Genomic DNA, 25,913 nt, shown 5'->3' with positions numbered 1-25,913 from the left:
GCCACAGCTATTAGCATGCATGTGAACACACTCGCGTGAGCACTAACATGCGGGCAGGCGTGCGCACAAACCCCACAAATGCAGACATGCAGTGAGAGACTCAAACATGATCCCACACGGGGAGCAGAGAGAGTACATAAATACACAGGCAGAGCCCCTGACGCACACGGTGAGGGACATTTATGTGCACTCAAGGTGAAATACGCACAAATGCTGCGGAAGACGTTTAAACAGCTGAGGGAATTGATGCAAGTCGCTTCATCAGGCCTTTAAAGCCCTCTAATGAAATAACTCTTTAAGTAGTTGTGCAGTTGCTTAGCTGTGGGAGGTCAGGGGGACATGCCCCACTCCACTTTTGGAAAGTGCTGTTTTGAAAATTGCACACCAGCCCCACTCTCCGTATACACCTTTTTAAATTGTATACTCCAGCAGAACAAAGAATGTAATTTTCTGCAAGATTCCTATACATAACACTTCTGTGTCTCTATACATGTAGAAAATTATATTTACAGGAATAGAAAAATGTTATTTATTTGTACAAAGTGATGTCTGCTAATGCCACGGTTCAGTCAGATCAGTAGTTTTGTTATTACATGTGAAGTAGAAACCATTTTCTGAGATGAGCTGTTTGTACCCATGCTTTTCAGCTGAATCAATGGAATTGATAGCTAGCCAGCTAGTATATTGTGTGAGTACAGAAACAGAAGTTGAATATTGACACCATGTATATAATATTTCATCTCACAAGTTGGTCTACCTGAGTAATTTGAGGCTGTTTAAAATGCAAAAAATTAGTTAAATGTTAGTTAAATGGATACAAATTTTCTTGGGAAAACACCCCCTCCCACCTTTCAAACCATAGTTACACCCCTGGAACTCTCTAAGCTAAACATGCAGAAACACACACACACACAGACTGGAGTATGCATTAAATATAGTCTTGAGTTCTACAAGGTACTCAGTATGGATAAACATCCTCACACATGGTGAAGCATACTAAGGTGGTTGTGTTCATCAGGATGCACAAAATAGTTTAGCAGACTCATGAGGTCCAAACCACAGGTGCACACACATACACACACAGAGATGGATGTGCATACAGAAACACAGACTTTCCCCACACCACAGACACACACACACACACACACGAAAACTCAACGATCCTCTCATGCCTGCAGCCACATATGGGCACACAGACCCCAGACTCATAGAAACATAAGTGGCATACAAATAAATTGGTATAAACCTAGGTCTACCACACACACACACACACACACACTTGCCCACAACCCCAGTGCCATTGAGGGCTTTTTGATCCGGTGTTGATTCTCTGTTTTTGCTCACTCTTGTGGGTCTTGTCCAGGCTCACTGATCCTCCCTGCTCCTGTGAGCCTCTATTCCCTCAGCAGTATAGCTCACTTTAGGTAACTGGAGGAACGGGGGGGGAGAAATGGTACAGAAAAAGAGGGGAGGGGGGTAGATGTAGACATGGGGAGAGGGGCAGGGGGTGAAAGAGAGAGACAGAGAAAAGGGTGAGGAGAGAGGGGAAGACAAGACAGGGTGATGGAGAAGGAAAGAAAGGACATGGACAAGAGAGAGAGAGAGTGAGCGAGATAGAGAGAGAGAGAGAGAGAGGAAGGGCGAGAAAGAGAGAGTGTGTATGCTGATGAAATCTGCCGTCCTCAGCAGCCTCCTGTTAAAAGAAATCGGATTAGCTCTCCTCCGGGAGAGAACCTTCAGGAATGCAGATGACGGATTGCGGCACACAGGTTTCTCTCCTGGAGCACAGCAGGGCCTCACATAAACACACACACATGCACACGCACACACATACACACACACACACACACACACATACTGTCAGCAGACAAAGAATTCAGTTTTCTGCTCACTCCTCCTCCTTTCCAAAGGGCACTTCTTCATTTCCTCTCATTCATAAAAACATGATTGTACGTGATTGAAATACAAAGACATGTCCTCGATACTAATCCACTTTGTCCTATTGACTATGCTTTTCTTCCCACAGTGACTCGACACTTGTCACTTTTTCCATTTTGGAACGAGTTGATTTCGATGCGATTTAATTTATTTGGAACAAAATCAGGATCAGAATCACTTTATTAGGCGAGTACAAAAGAGGTACAGGAGATTTTCTTGGTGTCTGGGGTGCAGGAACACGTCAGCAACCTGCATGGAGACGTACTGTACATACAGACACATACAGGTACAGGGACAACAGGACCTCATATTTAGTGTAAATATGAGTACCATATGCCATTATGTTCTCTGTCATATAATGATACTGATGTTTGTAAATCAACATTATATAATGACTAGTAATAGAGCTGACGAGGGTAAACAGTAGTAACTGGGCAATGTAATTATACATTGTAAGATATGTAATTTAACTATTATGACAGATTGCAGCACACAGGTTTCTCTCCTGTAGCTATACATATATGATAAGATAGTGGCACTGACTTGGATGGTATGATTTATGATACAGGCTCTGAAACTTGTGGAGTATCAACACTTCTGGGTGCTTAAGTAGCAAAATATTTAACAATTTGTGCAAATGTAAGAAGTGCAATTAGGGCAGGGCCATACAGGATACCAACATTATATCAACATTGTGATATGACTGATATTCGTGATATTAAGAAGATATTAATACGAATTTTGGATATTGTAATATGGTGATAAGGCGTGAGTGTTGTGTTTTCCTGCTTTTAAAGGCTGCATTGCAGTAAAGGGATGCAACTTTCTGAACTTATTATTCTGCTGTAGCTGGTCTATTATTTGCCTCTACCTGCTTGGTCATCATGTCCACATTACTAATGACTGTTTATCAGAAATCTCTTGTATATAAAATTGGGGCCGGGCAACGTGAACCAAAGCAGATATGAAGGTATTTTTGGCTCAGTACCTTGTTATCAATATTGTCACGATAAAGGGATGACTCTTAGTGCGTTCATAAAATATTTACACAGATTTCAAATTTGTAATGTCGATATGACAACGGAAAAAGCTGGAATAGTCGAGTAAGTTAAAAAAATTGTAACGCTTCACTGTAATGCAGCCCTTAAAACCAAGAAAAGATGGCACTCATGCCATATCACAATATTACAATCCAAAATCTCAAACAATATCTAATCTCAGTATTTATATAATGTTGATATATTGCCCAGCCCTAGAGTGTATACTTTATTAAAGCACCAAAATCCATCCGTGCAATATCATCATAATATCACTGAGGTATTTCATCAAAGAGGGGTTTCCCATGTTTTGTTTTGTTTGTGTCCATAAGTTGCCCGATTCGTTTCACTTGTGTTTTGCTGTGAACACTTACTTGTCGGCTAACATTCTTGTATCCAGTCCAGCTGATTTAACTTGTGATTAATCCTGTGAGTTTGTTGTGTTTTTCTTGCCTTTCAGACTGGCATGGCGCTAACATACGACCCCGCTGCAATGCAGAACGGGTAAGAGCTTCACTGCTGATCCATTTTTGGCTCCATTACAATACAACACACACCTCCTTTGGCCCATAAGACCATAGGAAGTCAATACCACTGTCATACATGTAGATTAATGTACTGTCTGCACTTTGTTACTCTTTGATTAAGGAAATCTATATGGACTTCAAAGATCAGTTTTCACAGGTGGGGAGAGATAAGGGATGGGAAAAAGGAGATGAGGGAGCAGTGTGTCTGTGTGTGTATGTGTGTGTGTGCACAAGAGTGTGTGTCCCTACGTGTTCCTGTGTCTTTCTGTGGTGTCTAAGTGGTGTTGTGGAGAGAAATGACCAAGCAAAGAGTTTTATTTTTCCCCCCACAGCACTGATACAGGAAGGAGAGTATTGCGGCTCCCCTCTCCCCGGCTCTGGCCTCATTCACAGGAAGCTTCTCACTCCCCGCTTCCTAAACCACTTAACCCCCAGTGACTTGGAGTCAATCTCAACCAAAACGAGATGAATAGCATCACTCATTACACACAGCTTGCCTTGTAAAAGCCTGCTTTGCTGCAAATCCTCCAAATGATAATCCTGCAGTTATTTGTGTTAAGAAATAGAATCGCCGAGAAAGGGATGATTCGCTCATGCTGTGTCCCACCTGAAGTTTAGTCTAGCTCCACTGTTATTCCACATTATAGGGAATAGGGTGGGAATATAAACTAAGAAAGAACTTGGAAGTGTGTAGTTAACTTTATTCAAATGAAAATGCAAATTGGAAAATAAAAATGCAATGGAATCGAAAATGGAGACGGAAATGCCATTTCACATTTGTCAGAGAATGTGCATACTTGTACATGGAAATTTGAATGCAAATTGGATTAGCGAATTTAAAAATTTCATTATGATGCAAATTATGCATATATAATGCATATATATGCAATTGAAGGATTGCATTTTCATTTTCTGATTAGCATTCATGTTTGAATAAAATTAACTATACTTTCATGAGAGACCAGCAAAGAAAGAGGATTTATGCCCTGGAAGCTGGAAGATGAAATCCAGCCAAAAAGGGGCATAGCACCATATGTTATTCTAACATCATAAGAATAACACATGTGAATTCTATTTCAGAGCAGATTTTCACACTATAATGTAATACAGAACATAAAGAGCTGATGCTGCATGTTGAAATTGAAAGTTGAGTCGTCAAGCCTAGTACATTACTTCTCTAATATCCTCGCCCAGTAATATGATCCTCAGCTCAGGTGACAGAGACTAGTGGACATTCCACTTAGCCTCCCAAGGGATTGGACTGACATTCGGGTTGCTATAAACCTTCAGCAATGAGATAAAGCAGCGTAGCCGACCACCTCGCCTCTCAACAGCTCAAGCCAACCCTTGGCAATAGGCTTCTTTAAATGCATTGAGTTTTCTCCAAGCTCCCTTGATATTGGAGTCAGCGTGCTACCTAAGCCAGCCCCGCACGTTACAGTGTAACCTTAATACTTGAAGCTGGGGGGGAAAAAATACAGACAACCTCCTATTTTATACGATGACAAAGCTCAATTTGATGTGATAAAACCCGACTTTTCAATTGAGAACGCCATGAGATGCTTCATGAAACTTTTATGCGGCTAGCGAAACACAATATATGGCCAAGTGTTCGATTTGAGCAAGCTACGGGATAAAACCACCGTGTGTGTGTGTGTGTGTGTGTGTGTGTGTGTGTGTGTGTGTGTGTGTGTGTGTGTGTGTGTGTGTGTGTGTGTGTGTGTGTGTGTGTGTGTTTGTGTGTGTGTGTGTGTGTGTGCGTGCTCAGGTTCCAGAAGCATGTGTATAGACAGAGAAATCTCTTTCACAAGGCTGTATGGACAAAGATGTCTCAGTTAACACCCCTTTGTTTTGCTTTGTATTGAAGTAGTGTTGTTTGATGATGTGTCCTAGGCCTGGCCGATAGGGTTGAAATCAATATCACTGCACTCATGAGGATTTTTTTCCCCCCAATATTGATATATATCACAATACGCCTCATATATGTAAAATCACGTTCAGTAAACAAATCGGTGTTCATCCCATTGAACTGAATGGTAGCGTTAGGTGAGCAAGTCATTAGTTTACATTCCTCAAAATTGTAAATGTCTTGTTTTCTCAGTTTTTAAATAAAAATTCATCTTCTATTATCAGTTTAGATTACAGAATTGGATGTCACCGTATCCCAAAATCACAATATTGTCACATATTGATTCAGCTGATGATAAATGGCTATAACATAAAGTAGAAATTGCTTCTCTAAACTGGTTATTTAGAAATATTTTATACACGTGCTTAATATGAGTTTCACAGGTGGATTGTTTTTTTTATGGATGCAGATTTTGACTTTTGACATTCCCTCTCCACTCTCCTCTCTACCTCTTTTCTCCCCCCTTGTTCTTCTCCTCTTTCTTTATTCGGCTTCTTTCCTTTCTTTCTCTCCTCTCAGGTTCTACTCCTCGCCTTACAGCATCGCCACCAACCGCATGATCGCACAGACCTCCATCACGCCCTTCATCGCTGCTTCCCCCGTTTCCACATATCAGGTGGGCCATAACGCACTGCATCATGGGAGATAGCTGTCTGCATGTGCCCGTGTCTATGTGGGTGTGTGTGTGTGTGTGTGTGTGGCAGGAGGGTTCGCTTTGTGTAAGGGAATGGAAGAGAGAGGGGGCGGGCTGCAAAACAGCATGGGGTTCTCTCATCGTTTCTTCACTGCTCCAGCTGTGCTCGATGACATCTGTTTCGTAGGCGGCAAACACAACAGGCATCAGAAAACGTGCAATGAAAAAAAAAAGGATTTAAAAAAAAAGCTTGACAGGGAAAAAAAGAAAAAAAAATCCCCATCAAGAATGAAAGTGTCGAGGAAAAACAAACATTTTCCTCCCTCCCAGTTTCCTGACCTCTTTGTGCTCTCTCAGCTTCTAACGCAATGATGATGGCTTTTTTTTTTTTCACTTATTCAGTATCACTTCTTCCAAAGTGAATTTCCACACTCCTCGTGGCTGTGATCCGTGGAATAATGAAACAGAACAGAACAGGAACGTGAAAATTGGCTGTGTGAGATGTCACGAGCATTAGCCTTTTGCCGTCAACACACATTTCACGCAGCACCCGTCGCTGAATCTAAACATCGAGAGGCACCGGTACCCTGCCCTTTCCCTGAGACGCTACCGTTTAACATTGGATCTGTTTGGTATGCAGGGAAAGAGAGAGAGAGGCGGAGAGCGAGCGAGAGAAAGGAGATGAGGGATAGAGAGAGGGGCCGACGGAGAGAAAGAAAGACCTAGGAAGAGGAGGAAAGAGTGGATGGGTGGTGGTGCCTGGGGTGGGGGGTGAGGCATGTGTGTGTGTGTGTGTGTGTGTGGGAGGCTGTTGCTCAAGGTTGCCGTGCCCGTCTTCGAGGCACGCTTGATTAAAACTCTGGTCCAGTACCTGGGGTGGAGGGGGGTAGAGGAGAGAGGAGGAGGGAGAAAAGTGGGCCAGGGCGCTTCTCTAATCCGCTCTCGGAAGGCTTCCCAAATTGATTTATCAAAAACAATGGCCAAGCTTTTGAGGAATATTAATCCTCACAGTTTCAATATCGGGCAGCTCTGCCGCCGCTTCCTGTAATATTGCCCTTCAGCCAGTCACGGCAGGAAGGTGAGTCCTTCATCTTCTGTTCAAGTACAAAGAGACAGAGGGAAAAGAAAAAGAGAAGACAAGCCAGGCAGCCATACACACCAGACAAAAGGTATCACTTCCTTTTATGGTGGAAACAATTCCCTTTGTAGTGAAAAGCTCAAGACTCCTTGAAATGATATTATATTTCTCCTTTTATGTTTATGTGCGGCGGATATTTTTGAGATACTATTCCGACGGTATTGATTCATCAAATCTGCAAATGACCCATGCCAATAGCAGCGTTCTGGTGTTCCTTTTAGACCAGCTCCAATGAGCCCGAATGGTAATTGGCTTTGTGTTCTGGAAAAAAAAAAAAACTTTGATGATCCACATGACAGTAACCAGTCCAGGCCAAATCACAACCAAGATCTCAGCTCGTCCCGCCAGCGAGCCGTGGCCTGGTTCTAACCTTGCCTGGTTTACATCACAAGTTGGCGGTTCAGTCCATTTTTTTTTCTGACAGACTGGCTCATTGGCGGACTGACTGTGGCTGGCTTGCTAACTAGCAGACTGGCTTGCCGTTTGGCTTAACGGCTGGTTGGATGGATGACCAGCTGGCTGGCTAAGTATGTGGCTGACTGGCTCAATGACTGACCATTTGCCTGACTGACTGGCTTTTTGGCTGATTGGCTGGCAGGCAGTTTTAAATGGAAGCACAAGCTCTGAAGTTCAGCCAGAGGTAGAGAGCTCCTCAGGTCATGAATGTGGTCGCGTTGACTCACACTGAACCTACCTGTAATGCAACTATAGAACGCTAACCAGGCCTAAAGCCTCTTTATTGAAAGACCCTCTGTGAAAGTACAGAGATAACATAGTTGCCAGTCTCCAAGTTGATGATCCAGTTACCAGTTTATGCAGTGTTTGCGTCACTGTGAAAATGCTAAAGATAAGCGATTAAGGATGAGCTTTCCCTCTGTTTAGTCTCCTGTTCTCCCGTGGAGAATAAACACAGCCATGCATAAACAAACAGACTTGGCTTCATGTTATAGAATATCAAGCCTGTTTAGGTGGGGATCCAAGTCATGGGTTTGGTTTGGCTCAGAGGATTGGTTGCTCTCATGGAAGATTATTCTGTGTTTGTCTTTGTTTAATCTAATCATTTTACCAGGATCAATGGCCAGCCTGTGTGTTTGTCTGCTACAAGCTGTCTAATTCCCCTATCCAGCAAATCTAAAAGCTCTGTTTGTTCATCGTTTCCTTCTATCTCTTGATCATTCTCTCTGCCACTGTTTCTCCGTCTCCTTGTCGTTCTCATTTATATTGGTAAATGTGCATGTCTCTGTCCATTTTTCTTTTTATTTTCTTTGTCTGTTCATGGCATGGATGCTATGTGCTGAATAACCTTCACCGTGCCAGAGAGAAGAAGGGTCTGTTTCTTCTCTTCTTTCATTGGCTCTTCGCTCAAACCATACTGCCGGCTGTAATGGAGGAACAGGAGCTGGATGGCGGCGATTCCAATCTCTCAAATTCTCTTTGTAATTCTTTGGCAAAACTTAATCTGTGTTTGGTTTAGCCAATCTGGTGCATCAGAACCACTGCAATAGTTCTAAAGCCCCCAAATTCACACAGTGTTTGTCAAGTATTTCAACATATTAAGGACTTGAACATATTATGCATATTTGAAGAGTGTTTACTGCTGTATACTGAATACTTTTTTGGATCTGGCAAAGACAGAAGAGAATTTATGTTGACAGAAACAATTTGCTGTTTTTCCCCACAGGTCCAGAGTACGTCATGGATGCCTCATCAACAATACGTTATGCAACCTACAGTAAGTACTCTACCATTTACCTGCAGCAGCCTTGAATTTAGTATTGGGACCGAGTCTTAGTTAAATAGAACTGGTTTGCCTGAGCTGTCTCTGCACACTGTTTGGCCAGAGTCGTTGAAAGGTTTTAGGAGGGACTCATTAGAAGAAGCTTTTTTTAAGCGCCTGCTGTAAAATGGTTTACAACATGGAAGAGTAGTTTTGATATATTTAGAGCAATAAGAATGACTGGAAAAATAGACTGCCTGGAAAATCATTTTAGACACACACTCTTCTGCTGCAGGTCAGCTGTCAAGCCAACACAGGCATAAACACACACACGCACGCACACACACACACACACACACACATAGACATATCCACATGCAAACGCCTGATAGCTAAATTACTAGACATCTTCTGGAATTACCATACAGACTTTTATGAAAGCAAATTACCCCATTCTGATAACCACATGCCTCCATCATTCCTGGCCGTACAATCACGTTGTGTTGTATTTTTTGGTTGGAAATTTATGGGTCTTGGTTGAGTCAGGCATGATTCAGCATCATTTACCGGACCAGAGCACAATACAGGCAATCCAGACTGTTGCTCTGGGTTACCAGGCTAGACAGCAGACAGTGGAAATATTAATATTAATTAGATTTGGTATACCAACAACATTGTCTGCCACAGTGTGAATGAGGTAGTCACATTTCATCCACTCAGTTGTCCTGGTCGAAGAGTTCAGAGGGCTGATGTGCTGGTAGTCCAGAGAGTTGTTTTCCGAGGTCTACCGGAGCCACACACTGTAGTCTGCGAAGAGCGTCCATACTAATGAGTTACTCAGTCTGCTCTCTGATGGTAAAACTTTATTTCTCCTGAAACTTATTTTTAATGCAACTCGAATCGTGAAAGGTAGTGAAGGTCAAGTGGGGGTGTGTGGAGATACGGTGCATTTTCTGCTTTACAACTGGCAGCACGACTACAGAATGAAGCTCATTCGGACATAAAAGCTGGAAACAATTCCTCCATCCATCTACACAGTTCGCCTCCCATTCACCGCATTTAGACAAACAACAATACTGTACATTAATGTTCGCTGTATTCCATTCACCAAAAATATTGGACACTGTCACTGTATTGTGCTATATTATATCTGATATCCATCCATTTAACAACAAGCTCCATTTCTTAGATGAGAGTCTGGCGTCTTTGGAATAAACAGTGCTGCAATGTCACTGACATTAAACAAAATATTATGTGAGGTGAAAATAAAGTATTCTTTATTATGCTGCATTTAGAGCAGGCAGCAATGAAATGCTGTGCACTAGTTAGTATGCTGGCACTGTGCATTACTATAGGCTTTACAAATAGCCAAATGCTTATGAGAGATGGCGGTTTAAGAGCGCCCAAAGGCTTTGAGCTTTTATGGTCAGTCTTTCACTCATGTTCTCAGTGAGCTGCCTGCTGTTCGGGTTCACTCTCCGATAACTCTTACTAATGTGAGAGAGACAGAGAGCACTGCGAGCGTACGCACTTATTTTGAAGCTGGAGATTCTTAATTAATCCTAGTATACCGTAAGTGTTCTCATTTTGTGGCTTAGAGGTCTAAAATCATCGTCCTGGAGGCTATGATGTTTGCTTGAGGCTTTGTTTGGCCCCTGAAGCTAATTCATTGTACTTTGTTCTCGTCCGCTCACAGTTCAGTTGCTGAATGCTCACTTTGGAGTCAGTTTAGGTCACGTATCTGACCTGTAACACGTAAAACAGATCCGCTGCAGCACTGAGAGCAATTTGCTCAATACACCGCAGTCTGCTACGGTGAAGTACAGTAGAGAGTCTCATGTAATATTTCATACAATGTAATGAAGCACATTACAAAAGGACTATACACTGCTATGAAGTGCATTATAATACATTACAGATATTCTTATTAGTAGTGTCATTTATTTTTATCCCTTGGGTTACAGTAGGGTTTTGGAGATTATAATATGATACTGAATGTATAAAAACTCTTTCTAATATACACACATTATACTATATATGTTACATTATATACTTCATATATCATACACTATATTCATATTATATGGCTTTTATCATTTTAATGATGCATTTTTTCAGGTTTCTGTAGTAATTACTAATTTTTCACTGAAATAGCCTAAAATTAATTAAGCAGCCTGAGGCCTGAGAATTAAAATCATTCTTTGTAATGGAAGTTCACCTTGCTGTATAAATGTGCATATAGAGTATATGCATATGTGTTCAGGTGAGTAGGTATCCATTAATGGTTTAGGATTTATGATCTATGGTTATTCCAAGACATTTAGGAACTATCCTGCTGTAATGCAGTACAGTGCATTACAGTACAGTGGTGCAACACACTGCTGGTCCTTAAGATATTGCTTATTTGTCTGCAGAATCGAAAAATGTAATAGTTACAAGAGTGCTACGACTGTCTACTCTGTAGAGTGCAGATCTCCAGTAGGCGTATCTCCCTTTTTCTGGACTGGAGGCTACCCTATGTGCTGAGCAAAATTCAGGAGAGACTCAGTAGTCAATTGTATTGTCAAATGCTTTTCAGATATAATACAGTGCAGTACAAAAAATATGCTGTAAAACTCCCAAAGCCGCTTGAGATTAGCTTGTTCTTCTTCCCTCTGTATGTGTTTCACTTTATTAAACATGTTATACCAGTGGTCGGGAACCTACGGCTCGCAAGCAATTTCTGGCTTTTTATCAGAAGTCGTATGGCTTTCAGAAGAAACCGTGTCTCAAAAAGGGTATAAATTAAAATAGCGAAATTCAAAATTGCTACTAAAGTCTCTGTCTCTCTCTCATTCTCTTTCTTTCTCTCTCTCTCTCTTTCTCTTACACACACACTTACACACACACCTACGCTCACACACACATGCTGAAGACCTATGAAGATTAGGCAAATACTCCACTGACACGAAACAACAACAGCTGTTTAACACGTTTTTTATCATGTCGTGAAGCATCAGGCTGTTTAACTTATTTTAATTCCCTGCTCTGACACTTTTTACAGTGTTTCTTTCCCCCCCGTGTGTCTGCTCTGTGTTCTGTTGACTTTCATGTCAGCAGTGTGTAAATTCACTCCCAAAAAACCGCATTGCACATTCTGGAGTTTTTTTCACCTGCGATCAGAGCAAACACGGCGACAGAGCAGAAGTGGTAACAAGATTTTGCAAAGGTTTTGAATCCCCGTAACTACAAGAGGCTCTTCATCATAAAGCCATAACTGTGCACAAAAAAATTTAAGGTGATGGACTCCTCGAGATTAGCTGCGGTCAGACAGAGTCACACGACCAAACACATGATCTCCTCTAGGCATTTAGAGGAGCACTCTTACTACATTTTGACAGTTATTACATTATGCAGAATTTATCACGTAATATGTAATATGTTATTTTCTAACGCTGATTTTCATGGAAAATGCGGTTTGGCTGAGGCATCCATGACGGTGGCAATAGCATTGTTAGCTCGAGTCAAAAAGACAGCTGTCAGCCAGTCCCTGTGGCTGACAAGATTGGTAAATACTGCACTGTACAGCTGATGTAGCTGCAGGTTACCCGGTGGAAGAGTGCTCAGCCAGCCGCATGCATGGCACCCTGCTGTGGCCATTACCACTCAGCCTTACCCATCTCACTTCCACTCCTGCTGAGGGACAGTGAACATGTAATCTGGTCACAGCAGGCCACAGCCAGCCAGATACAGACACTGCACCCTCTTCTTGGCCACCCACCCCCCCCTCACCTTCCTCTCTGTCCAGCCACTGAGCTCCAGCTGCCCTCTGTGCCGCTCAGTTTGCCTTTCATCCGCCCACCTCCTGCCCTCTCTTCCACCACTTTACTCACCCAGCTCCCCTCTCCAACTGTAGCTCCTCTCCCAGTTAGGGCCCCTCCTCTCTGGTGACACAGAGGATTAAAGACAGCGAACTGGCTAACTATTTACGTAACTGCTGCTGCTGTGTCTGTGTTGTGACAGTAAGATGTCATGGTTGGCAGACAGCATGACGAGGTGGATGATAAGAGTGACAGGGATATCTAAGAGTGTAACAGTTCAGTATTCACAGGTCGACACACATGCTCACGTGTGTATATGTGTGTTTTGACATGGGGGCGTCCATTCATTGCATCGGCTCAAATTCTGTAGATTCAACAGCACTGATCTGCTAAAAGAAAGAAATACATGGAGTGAATTGATGTGACTTAGGCCTGAATCAGTGTGAAATGCTTTGAATTGAATTATTCACAATTCTTTAAACAAAGACCTTTTGTTGTGGTGATCGAACAAAACTATGAATTACATTTTTCTTGACTGAATGAATGAATTAATAATGTTTACGTAATTCTATTGTCCTATTTTTTTTTTTTTTTTACGCAATTCTGATTCTGATTTTTTCTCATCAGAAGAAAACACACCATCTTACATTATTGCACATGTTTATTAATGGATCTACAGTTTTAGCTAAAAGTACAGAATGGTATCGTTGACTTGCATCACAATTTAGTTCAGTTCAGTTCAGAAAACTTTATTTATCCCAACAGGGCAATTCATTTGCAGCTTTTCCCCATGCATCCCATACAACCATCAGAGTCAAGGAAACAATAATACACATGGGCATGTAATAATTAATTGCCTAGTAAAATCAGTGCTCAGTAAAAACAATAGAATCTGTGGTAAAATCCAAATAAATAATAAAAAAATAATAATAATAAAATCTAAGTAAGACGAATAAATAGATAATTCTCTAAAATATAACAGTTTCATCTAAAATGAGTAGGGTCTGTGTTTAAAAGCTTGATAGCAGAAGGAATAAAAGGAATAAAATAAAAAGGAATAAAATTTACAAACTCAGATCAAATTCAGTCGTTCCAAAACTGAAAAATCATTCTCATATTGAGTGGTAATCTAGCAAATCCTTAATCAAACTGAATCTCTGTTGAGCCCATGAGTGCAGTTACATCTGTGTGAGCATGTATGTGTGCAGTTACAGCACCACGGTGTGTTTATTTAAACCTACATACAGTACCACTTTGTTCAGCCTCCGGGCTGTTATGGGTTGTCTGTCAGCGTGCAGGGAGAACATACATGGCCTGTATATTTGTGTAACCGCTCATGTTTGCTTAATGCATGTTTGTGTGCACCGTATGTGTTATGTTTTGACATATGTGTGGTCTTCACTGGTTATTCTCAATCAGCCCATACAGCTGACGCCTGACGACCATCCATTTTCCAACCTTATGTCAGGAGGCCTCTTGGAGCCATTGGCAGTCTCGTCGGTAGCCACATTGTACTGTAGTCTACATCTCATCAGGTCTCCATGCCAGCAGTAGCCATGTGGCCATATCAGTCCCAATGGCCCCGTCCCCATTGTGTTCCAGTGGCTCTCTCTGTCACCAAGCGGCTGCTAGGCGCTAACCCCAGCTGTCACAGCCGTCAGTGGATCACAGCTACCAATCTGTCTCCTTTTATGACTCACAGTTACATCCACTACCAGTTATATACACAGCAGACCTCGCTTGCCCACACACAGACACACAGACACACACACTCATACACACAGCCTGCCGCCAGCCCAATGAAACACATCAAATTAGCCAAGCGTGCTAGCTTCAAGAGCTCGGGGGGGTACTCAAAGCATTAAACCAATTGATTGTGCTGCAGTTTGGCGGCTCTTGCCGTGTGTCGCGTGTTAAACCAATGGAGCATTGTGCGATGGCGCCCCTGGTGCCCAGGCAATATGGAGGCGGCCGAGCATGGAAGGGGAAGAGGTCACAGCTAGCCTGCCAGACTGTGAATCAGCTGCTAGACTAGACTAGAATAGAATAGAATAGAATAGAATAGAACAGAAACACAAGGGACATGGACTCACTGCTCACCACTGGTCTTAACATTTTCTTAATTTTGTTAACAATTGTATTTACAGCTACAGTTACAATACAGTTCAATACAATGCAATGATAGAATAGAATAGCCTGCCAGACTGTGAATCAGCTGCTAGAATAGAATAGAATAGAATAGAATAGAATAGAATAGAATAGAATAGGACAGAATATTCAGCTTTTTTGGAGGCATCATGAAGTTGCCCCTCCTGGCTGATATCCCTAATCTTTGTGTTGATAAATAGGTTCATCATGTGAGGAGCAAGAGAGGGGCAGCTATCGAAAGGCTGTATAATTTGTTTGACAATGAGCTAAATAACTCAGAGCAGTTCTGCCTTCTGCACTGAGGGATTTTTTTTTTTTCCACGCACCAAAAGATAAGACATGCTTGTGGAAATCCAAATAATTTCAGCTCCAAATTCTGTATCAGGCTACATGACCAGACTGATGACACTCTGCCCTCTTTGAATAGTTTAATCAGGAATAATAACCATAAAACATTGCAATGTTGCTTTTTTACACTATCTGCCTGTATTAAACAAAAGTATAATGTGTAGGCCTATATATCTCCTTATGTATATAATGCATTTATCCAAGGTCTACTGCCAAACTGTCTGAAATGTAAAACATCTGTCGGCGCCAGGTTGTTGGATATGCCGATTAATACCAGTCCTCTTTGTTGCATACTTGAACTTATCGCTTATGAAGTGTAAAGAAAAGATTTATCTCTTATTAATATTTACTAGCAAGACAGTTATGGTTAAGTGGGTGGGTGAATAACACCCCGCTTTTGAGAGAAGGAAGTCTAATGAGTGAACTCCTGACCTTGGAGAGTTTAAATATGCTCCTCGGGGAAAATTCACTGTAACCTTAAAAATATGGAGAGGGCCTGCGGAGCCATATGGTGCATCTTGTTACAAACATACAACAAACCACTAGCTGGAGTGTCTATTTATGTGCAGTGATGCTGGATTCAGTTACTTGTTTATTTGAATTGTACTTAAATTCATCCAATTTTTTTTTTCCCCTAATTTCAATTATCCATCTATTTCTATAAATTCACTACTGAAGGAAAAGTGTCTATGCTGACCTGCTACACTTACCGGTTTTGAAAATGCCTATTGTAAATTAACCTAACTCACTTTAGGCTACACTGACCTGACGTGGGCTACTTGCAAAATCCTAAAACTGACCTGACCCAAGTTCTACGGGAAAAGTTGGTAAGATTTATTCCAGCTGTAGTTTCTGTCTAGCCTTAAGGAAAGTGTTAAAATAACAGTCATAACAGTCCTATCCCACTTCTGACCAAAATATACAGAACTGACCTTTATACTGACCTTGCAGTGCTTATTTGAGTCATTATCAGTCAATATTTGATTTGATTTGATTTGTTGAAAATAAGTTTTACTTGTTTTTTGGATTTTATCTTAAAAGATTTTAAAAAGCATTAAATATAGCGCTTTGATACCTGAAAAAAAAAAAAAAAAATTTTTCCTCCCCTGCACTATTTAATCATATTAAAATGTCAGGATGGGGTAGAATAGAAAAGGCATTGAATGGCAGAAAGGGAAACTCTAAACGGTGTTGGAGTTAAGAGAAGTGTGAACAACTTGGCTCTGAGGTTGCTTATTACACAGTAGACGGGGAGCATTGCGGCGTGTACAGCATTGGCTGAGGTGTTTGTGTTTATCTCACTAGATTAAGTTTGACAAGCCTATCCATACGAAGCCGGACCGCTCCCTCCCTCAGAGGTGCCAGCTCTTTGTTAGCAGTACGGAGGAAAGAGAGAGCAAGAGCGAGGGGAAGGCTGGGGAAAGAGCAGTTTTCAAAATGTGTTTATCCTCAATACATGGGCGAGACGCACTTGGTGTGAAAGTTGATAGAAAGTGACGGCTTTCTTTATGGCTAGCTAAATGAGGCTTCAACTCGTTCTCCCATGCAGGCCTTTGTTTGTTCCTTTCTCTTCCTCTGTAGTTTGTCTCTCCCTCTTCTCTTTTTTTCTTTTCTCTTCTCAAACTCTGGCACACTTTGCTCTGTGTGCAAGTTAGATGTGAGATGCTGGCTCAGTGTGTCCACCTGCTTTTCTGCTCTGTTCTTCGGCTGATGATAGATCCGTCAGCGAACTTTGTACTTACAGTAGACGAGGAGAAAACCGAACCAGCGCTTAAACGTGAGCCCAGACCCACTCGGGATGTCCTGAGCCAATACCAGAGGTCGATATCAGCCTGATCCAGGTATTTTTAAGAGATTGGGATTGGCTGCAAAATGCCCGGTCAAATTCCGATCAGTGTAATTTCCCTCTCCTGCCCAATTTACGTCAACTGTTGTTATGTAAACTTTCCAGCACTTGCGGCAATAAACAGCATGATTAAGGAGAGAGGCACGCCATTGAGATGTCGGCTGAGTGGAATTATTTCACTCTACAAACTGAAAGCAGCCCAGCAGCTGCAGGCAATGTTTGCGTCACAAGTATTTCTAGAGGCGGTGACAACAGAGCCTCGCACAACACAACGAGGGATCATATTTTAAACAACATATTTATAAATACCTGATTTAGCCTATTATGTATTATCTAACTATCTTATCATCTTATTATAATGGTGATGAATTAAAGAAAATTGAAGGAAACAGCCATGATGTGGGCTGTTTTTCTTAAAGCAGAACACTTGATGCTTAATAAGCCTAACCTGCCTGTGTTGGGTTGGTTATACTCATTTCACTGCATCCAAGATGTGTAGGTGTTTTATATAAACATACAGTAGATGCAGATTTGTTAAGCAGATTATCTAGAGAAAAGCATGGAATTTAAGGAAATCAGTTTTATGTTGTGGAAAATGGGTTTGTTTTATGTTGATTTTTTTTTGCTGTCACAAAGCAAAATTCATTCATCACTCAATAATTCATTCATACAGATGCAGATGTAGATGTATGATATACCATAGATGTAGATACTGACTAAACACTAAAGTGGGTTCAGGGACAAAAAAAAAAAAAAAATCTCACACATGTACAAATGCATGAACACACACGCTGCAAAAACGTCGTGCACGCCGAGGAACACAAAGGCACTCTTAAGGTCAAAATTCTTACAGTCACACTAACAGTCTTGCACTCTTCACATACGGCACAGATGATTAATCACACTCTCACACACTCACACAAACACACACACACACACACACTCTGACAAATTCACTTCACACTGCCAAAGAGCGCTGGAGTAGCTGCAGTGCCAGCCAAGCGCAGCATTGCTGTCTTTCCCCATGACTTATCCATCCCCTGATCGTATTTTCCATTGCCTTGATGTGTGCTATATGTGCTTCAAGTGTGTACTTGCTGGAGTGGATTGGCCCATACATAGTGAAGGTGAATTATTGAATTCCTCTGCTCTGCGCCCCAGCCAGATTTCCCTGGCTCCGACTTTGAATAGACGCTCCCTGGGCCTCTTAGAATTGAACCATAACTATCTGCCCTCATCGGATGGGGGTGAATCGGTGCACTGTGTGATACCCATCTCCCCGCTTGACATTAAGAACGCGCCGTGGATTCAGAAGGGGAACATTATGTTGGTCTCATGAATTCTACTGGCGAGGCAGAATTTGAGACGGGGTTATGGTCGTCCTTGAGTTGCTCCGACTGCTTTCTCTCTCGCTCTCTCTCTCGCCCTCTCTCTTTCCCTCCCTATCTTTCTGCTTCTTTGTCCATATCTCTCCCTTTCCCTCCCTCTCTCTTTCTTTCTCTTTCTCTTTCTCTGTCACTCCATCCCTGCCTCCTGTCTTTCTCCCCTCCCTTCTAATCTCAATTTCACTCCTTCTGAGTCGACAGCTTCTCCTTCTTTCTCTCCCTGCTGTCTCTGCCCCTCTCTCTCTCTCTTTTCTCCTGCCCTCTCAGAATACAACTGCAGTCACTGTGCCGCTGCCAGCGAAAAATCGTCTGTTCAGGGTTAAAGTTTCATTCATATAAGAGAGATATTGTTGCAGTGCCATAGGGTGACTGACAGAGAGATTGAGTGGTTGCATTTTTACTATGAGGTTTTTGGATATTACCCTGAAAATTTTGCGAGAGTTAGGAAAATAAATTTTGAGTGAAAAACTGATACGCTTTGATCGACAGGCTTTATTAGCTTGCCGTGTTGTGAAATTGCAGTTCTAATCATTTTTTTTTTTTTAGCCGATGTAAATGGAATATTCTGGAGAGATTCTTGTCTGTGAAATGATCCATTTGTCTACCAAGAGAGCCAGTTGGAGGACGGCTGATGAGCGAGTGCAGTCTGAGCACGGAGAAGACTGGACCTCCCATGAAGACATGACAAATACTGTTACATGCTTCATCTAGCACCCTTATCCTCTCTCTCTCATACGCACGCACGCACACACACACACAAACATATGCACACCCTACACTTCCCAAAACAAATTCCAGGGCCTCCCCAATGAAGTCGTATCGGCGCTGTTGTTTTAATAGCCTCATCAGCATATTAGGCTGTGTCAGACGTGTCATTTAACTGTTGAGGATCACAAACACAGACTCACACACAGCCGGGCAGCCATGAATGATGCAATCTCCCTCACCGTCAGTCAGTAATAAATACAGAATGTCAAAATGTTTCGACCCGGGGGCATCCCAGTGGCTCACCTGTTAGAGCGCATATTTCAGCCCTGACCATTCATTTGCTGCATATCATTCCCTCACTCTCCCCTGTAATGTAATGTAATGTAAAAACAATCTCTCTCTCTTTCTATGTACATATATACAACTAGTTTAATATTTTTCCATGTTTATTGTTTTTACCATGTTTGCCAATACTATTACCTGAACCTGCAAATCATCTTAACGTTCATGTTGGATAAAAACGTAACATGGATGCTTGGTCTAAATCATGAAGTAATCATGGACTAATAAAGTACAGGTGTTTTGCCTAACTTCTAGGACAGAAACAGAAGTAGCCCTATGGTGGCTGTATGAGGGCTAATAAGCCTCCAAACTACAGAAAAACAAGATAACACTAAAAAAAGTGGAATAACATTGTCACCAGTGGGAAAACGCCCTCCACTGTTGAATAAGTGCTGTATAACTCATTTCTTCACAGGAAATCATTTGGGCCATTTGTTTAATTTTGAAAATGCAGTGGTATGACACATAATCAACTCAGGCTCAAGTTGATCATAATCCAATCAGCGTCACGGATATTGCGCATGACGGATGGACAGATGCACAAACAGGCAAACAAATGAATGAACAGAAGGCGACTATGCCGTGATCCTTTTCTCGATTTCTTCATGGGGAGCAAATAAGCATAAATACACATCTGGGCTGGTGGGGAGGTACCCATCAATATACACGCCGCCTGTTTATCTGTCAACACGCACTGTTGCAGCCCTCAGCCGCTGCATTTTCATAGAGATCCTCTATCTCACAATGGGGAATCCCCTTCTCCCCTCTGCTTGTCATATGTTTGCACTTAAGCTTTCAAACCCCCTGAAAAAAAAAATTTGATTTCGAATCTCGACATGATGGCGGAGGACAGGAAAAGCTGTGATCTGCGTGAGTGTCATTTGTGAGGTGTTGGACTTCATTCATTGCTATTCATCCGTGCATGCTGCTACCTCTCCACTCCTTGAGTCTATCTGTTGGGTAAAAGGAGCACCTCATCCTCCTGGCCTAGTCCACAACAGGCTGTGCTGATAATACTAGGGCAGCCCTGGATGTCTGCTTGCCCCAAGGAAGGATTGGTACTGTGGATTAGGGTTATAGACCCAGGATGCTGGCTCCCTTTTCTGGGCTTACCAGACTAGAAAGGAGCCTGAGGGCCTGTGGAAGCTCTGGTCGCAGTCGGGGTGGTTGCACGCAAAGTGGTATGAGGCTACTGTGAGGCTTGTTTTTACACTTGTTTCCCATGCAGTTTCACTTGTTTCAGGAATGTCTCCGGGCACCAGGCAAAATAGAGCAAATCTGCTCTCTAGTATGAGGAAAATGGCACTTGAGTTAAGAAACACATTGGGATTATTTCATCCCACTGGCAGATTTTGTCATTTCCTTGAAGAAAACCAAATTTTTAAGACTGAGTATGAGACTAAATGACTTGTTAAAGGACAAGTTCGCTTTTTTGGAACCTAGACCTTCCCCAACGTTATCTTATTTTCTCAAAGCCATTCACAATTTCCCACATTGTCCGCTGTTGCATCCGAGCAGGAATCTACAGCATATTGATATCAGGACCGATACTAAAGTGACTGGAGAAATGATGGTCTCTATATCAGAGGATGACGCCAGATTATCTGTAAATAGGGCCTAGGTTCCAAAATAGTGAACTTTTCCTTTAAGACGCAGAGATTTTTTTTTTTTTCCATGTACAGAGGCTCATGCAATCCAACACAGAACCAGCTACATAGGAACACACACGTGCAAACATGCACACACATGCATATATGCAGGAATACATGAATATAAACACACCGGATGCCTGCCAAGGCAAAGGCATGCACATGTTTTCTCCACTCTAATGCAGTTACGCAGAATACCATATCCAATAACTTTTTCTTTGGTTTGTTGTGGTTTCCATGGATACTGTTTCATTACCCACAGTCCCAGCCCAAAAGGTGGTCAGACCTTTCGTCTTAGGGTCTCATGGCGTTCGGCACCATACCAGTGACCAATCCGTCATCAGCAAGTATTATAACACCGTGCTGTCCAGACCAATAACGACTTCAGTTAAGCATGTCCAGTGTGTGCATGTGTGCGTATGTGTGTGTGTGTGTGTGTGTGTGTGTGTGTGTTTTCACCATGCAGTTGAAGGTAAAGGCATATGCATGCAGCTTTACGTGCTGGAACTCACACACACACATGCACGCATGCCACCTCTCAAACACACGTTCACACTAACACAGCAGCAATATCCCAACCACGAAACCTCACATGGAGAAAACGAACTGTCAAATGCGGTGAGGAATGTGTTGAGTCGAGCGAGGGTCCTCTTTCATGTAGACAACACAAGCGACGCTTTGTTATGAGTGAAGAGAGCGGGGATACAGCCTCGGCCATTGTTTGACGTTCTTGAGGCTTTTAATGTGCCCCTTCACTCTCCTGTGTGGAATGGAAACGTCTTTTTCTCCCCCCCCTTCTCTCTCTCCTCACATCCATACCTGTCAGAATGTGCATTCTAAACATATTCAAATGACATATTACTCATTCCTTTTAGTGGTTTTGTGTGAACCATCCACACAGTATAGGAGCAGGGCGGTGCATTTGGTTTCAATAAAGCAATGCATTCTTGATTCGCCGCTGTGCCAACATTCACATCTCCTCTTGAAGCACGATACCGTATTTTCAGTTTGTGTTTTAAGTCAAAGCTGTGAAACATCACTTCATGGCACAAGGTGGAAATCAGCCCGTTTCACTCGTTTTTGTAGGCATTTAGATGTGGTCTAAGGCTGTTTTTCCCTCTGACTGAGAGCATTACCACAGCCCCAAGGCAATGATACTGTACATGAGCAGCGTTTTCAAGCAACACAGTGTAGGGAGGCAATAATAGCGGATATTATAACCTGCAGCCGCAATAGAGATGAACAAAATGGCTGGATATAATGAGCAGTGATTAAAAAACACTGCCGGTCGTAATTCTTTGGTATTTCTTTCTTTCGAAGATTTCTCATTTACTGTACATCACCTCAAGTTGTTGAGTGTTTATCAATGCATTTAACAACCAGGGGGCTGATATCATCCGTCTCCTGTCTAGAGCGGGATCAATACCATCTTTAGCAGGTTGGGATTTTTAGCGCGCACACGCATAAGCATGAAACCACACACACACACTCATGCATACACCAAAGCGTGCATTCATTGAGCCAATCTGTAAACATCATATCATACATTTGTAACAGATACTCTTGAATGCCGTATCCATTATCTTGCTCTTCCTCTCTCTCTCTATTTATCTCTCCCTCTCTTACACACACACATGCACACGCACACACACACACACACGGGCAAATCAAAACCATATATTGTCTATTTGTATCAGTCTCTTTCTCATTTTCTTTCTCCCCTACTCGGCCTGTGGACGGACACTGACAGATAGATGCACACACATAAACACGCACAAATGCACACATGCACACACACGCCAACCCCCCCCCCCCTCTCACAGACACTCAGTCTCACAAACACAGAAAATCGAAATCACAAATCGGCTTAACTCTCCCTGACACGTCTGTGAATTAAGCCTTTCCGTTGCTCTCCCTTTCCCATTATAAAGGCATTGTCAGAGGCTGAATCAGTAACAGGTAGCCCCTAGCTCCCGCTGCTTCGCTCTGCCTCCTCTCTTGCTCTTACCTTCTCTCCTCCTCACCCTCGCTTTTTTTTCTCTCTCTCTCTTTCTCTATCTCTGTTCCACCGGCTTTCTTTCTCCCTCTTTCTCTTTCTGTCCCTCTTCCTCGTGACCTCCACCAGTCCCTCTCCTTAATCATCTCTCTCCAGTCCTCACACCGCACCATCTCTCTCTCCTCATTTTTACCCTCGCGCTCTCTCTTTTCTTTTATCTTCCTCGCCCTCTTTTTTTCCTCTCTTTTCATCTCGCCACTCGCCTGTTATTGGCGCCCACCCCGCCCCCGTTTTTCCCTCCATTCCACCCGGTTCCTTTGCCTCATGTGGAGGTGAAACTCTGGGAAGGATTGGATGAAGCATGCATATCGAGTCGGGGGAGAGAGATCGAGAGACAGAGAGAGAGAGAGAGAGAGAGAGAGAGAGAGACAGAGAGTTAGCCGACTGTGTTGTGAATGCAGGGAGAAGACAAGCAGAGCGATTCTGACAGGCTATGTCTGCACAGTTTGTTCTCCAATCGGCCCACACAGAGTCACCAGTGGGGTGTGCCTGTGCACGCGCGCGCACACACACACACACACACACACACGCATCCTGTCAGCCTCCAGCTCACATATACACTTGCAGACAAAAACATACACTGTTAGGCACACACATTTGCTCGCACGCTCATACACATGTGCACATAGGGCGCTGTCAGTCTCTTTCGCGTATACGCTCAGCACGCTTACCCACAAATACACACACACACACACACACACACACACACACACACAAAGTGAGAAGAGCGAGCCGAGCCTAGCAGAGGAAGAGGGCTTGGTTTTGAACGTGTTCCTCCTGAGGCTTCAGTGCTGGGGAAATGGAGCTATCATTGACAAGGGATGAAAGAGCAACAATGGTTTCATCACTTTCCCTCATGTTCCAGCGCACCGTGAAAAAGAAGCTTCTAGCCTTCTCATCCGCCCGTTAGGGAAAACATGCAGCACATTATACCGGGAGGGGAAGATCGCAAGAGAGAGCTAGAGAGAGAGAGAGGGAGAGAGAGAGGGAGAAGGCATCCGCTCCCAGCAATCAATGAACCGCACAAGCCCATACTGTTGATACATCAGCAGCAGATATTGACCATTTTGATGGACCATAGACAATAGTGTGCATTGATCTTGAAAATGTCACTTTGTTCTCTTACTGTTTATTGATGGTGTCCCCCGCCCACACCCCGCCCCCCCCTTCTCCCTTCCTCGTCTTTCCTGGCTCCCCTGTCCTCGCTTCACCCTGTGTGCACCCCTCCTGTTTTTCGCTCTCTCTCCATCACTATTATCTTTTTGACAATTCCTTCCCTTACTCTTTGTAATCTCCGCACCCTCCTTCTTCTCCTTCCTGTCTCTGGCTCCCCTGCTTACGTCCTCTCTCCTGCTCTTCCCTCTCCTTCCTGTCTTCCTCTCTTAATCCCAACCATCTTCTCGCATACCCTCTCTGTCCCCCCCACCTCCTTCTGCTCCTCCCTTCATGTGGCCCTCTCCCCCCCCCCCGTCCTCTATATCCTCCCCCACCCTTCCCTGTCTTCCTCCAGGGTGCAGTGATCACGCCAGCCATGGACCACACTATGTCCATGCAGCCTGCCAGCATGATGGGCCCTCTCACCCAGCAGATGAACCATCTGTCCCTGGGCACTACAGGAAGTGTGAGTACATTTCACCAGGCTGCACAGGGTGGGACCTGAGGCTAAGGCCAGGCTGGACCACACACGAACACACACACACACACACACACACACACACACACGTAACAGACACGTGTGGAATCCTCTATGAGGTGTCAGAGTTCATACGGTCAAGAAAAACCTGGAAAAGTCAGTAACTTTGAAAAGAGAATTTCTAATCCTAAAGGAAGTTGAGGAAATTATAATCTTATGAAGGTTTTGGGAAAGTCGTGGAAAAGCAGCATCAACTCTGTTAAAGATTGATTGACCAAAAAAAAAAAAAAAAATAGAGAGGGGAACAATTGTGGTGACTTTAGGATTTCTGTTGTGAGTGCTCGTGCAGCAGTTTGTTTCAGGTGAATCAAGTTGAAAATAGCCTTTTGCGACTAAACCCTATCCACATTTTGGTCAAACCGCTTGCAAATTGTGTTGTTTCAGCTCAGACTGGATTTAAAAAGAGAAAAAAAAAAAACTCTAGGTGATGTCATTTGTTCTAGAGAGGTTCATATACAGTTTTGGAAAGAAAGACCCGTTTTCACAACACATGTAGTGTTTTACTACAGCTTTCCTGCACCAAAACATTGTCTCACTGGGTCATGGAAATTAAACTAACATGTCTGGAGAAATCGTGGAGGAGTAATCGAAAACCATTGGTAAGAAAAAAGCATATGGATCCTGTTTCACGAACTTATAGAGACATGTTTATTTGCAAGCATACAATATACAGTGGTGGAAAAAAAGTTTTCGGACCCCCCGTGCATTTGTGAAATATTGCATTAACAAATCACTCTTAGGTCTTCAAGTGCAATTTCTTTTAGTACAGTCACAGCCAAAATACAAAACAAATCCTAAAAAAGCCATGAAAAACTTAAAATTGATTGGTTCCTTAAAAATACATAAGAAATTTTGAGTATTGGGTCATTTTGGTACCAGTGATGAAGGTCGTTCTTTTTATTAAAAGACACAATTGTTGTTGCCAAGCTTGGTGTCTATATAAAGCCAGCACATCTGAAAGTTCTTCAGACACAAAAATGGCTAAAACAAGGAACCTGACGCAGGAAACACGCCTGAAGATAAAGATTCAACTGTCAA

At 42.8% G+C, this 25,913-nt stretch overlaps 1 protein-coding gene across 6 annotated transcripts in view; it reads left to right on the top strand.

Annotated features, from left to right (window-relative positions):
* The window catches only part of rbms3 (RNA binding motif, single stranded interacting protein), a 300,019-nt gene that overhangs the window by 256,737 nt on the left and 17,369 nt on the right, over positions 1-25,913 (top strand). For all 6 annotated transcript variants that reach the window (XM_030063193.1, XM_030063194.1, XM_030063192.1 and 3 more), the window contains 4 exons: positions 3,436-3,479; positions 5,931-6,027; positions 8,865-8,915; positions 24,693-24,803. In XM_030063193.1, coding sequence (XP_029919053.1) covers positions 3,436-3,479; positions 5,931-6,027; positions 8,865-8,915; positions 24,693-24,803 — 303 coding nt within the window. The remainder of the gene's footprint in view (positions 1-3,435; positions 3,480-5,930; positions 6,028-8,864; positions 8,916-24,692; positions 24,804-25,913) is intronic.

The sequence above is a fragment of the Myripristis murdjan genome, chromosome 11 (genome assembly GCF_902150065.1).
Source record: "Myripristis murdjan chromosome 11, fMyrMur1.1, whole genome shotgun sequence".
Lineage (NCBI taxonomy): Eukaryota > Metazoa > Chordata > Actinopteri > Holocentriformes > Holocentridae > Myripristis > Myripristis murdjan.
The sequence above is the reverse complement of the archived record's forward strand: the minus strand, read 5'-3'. Positions and strand labels throughout refer to the sequence as shown.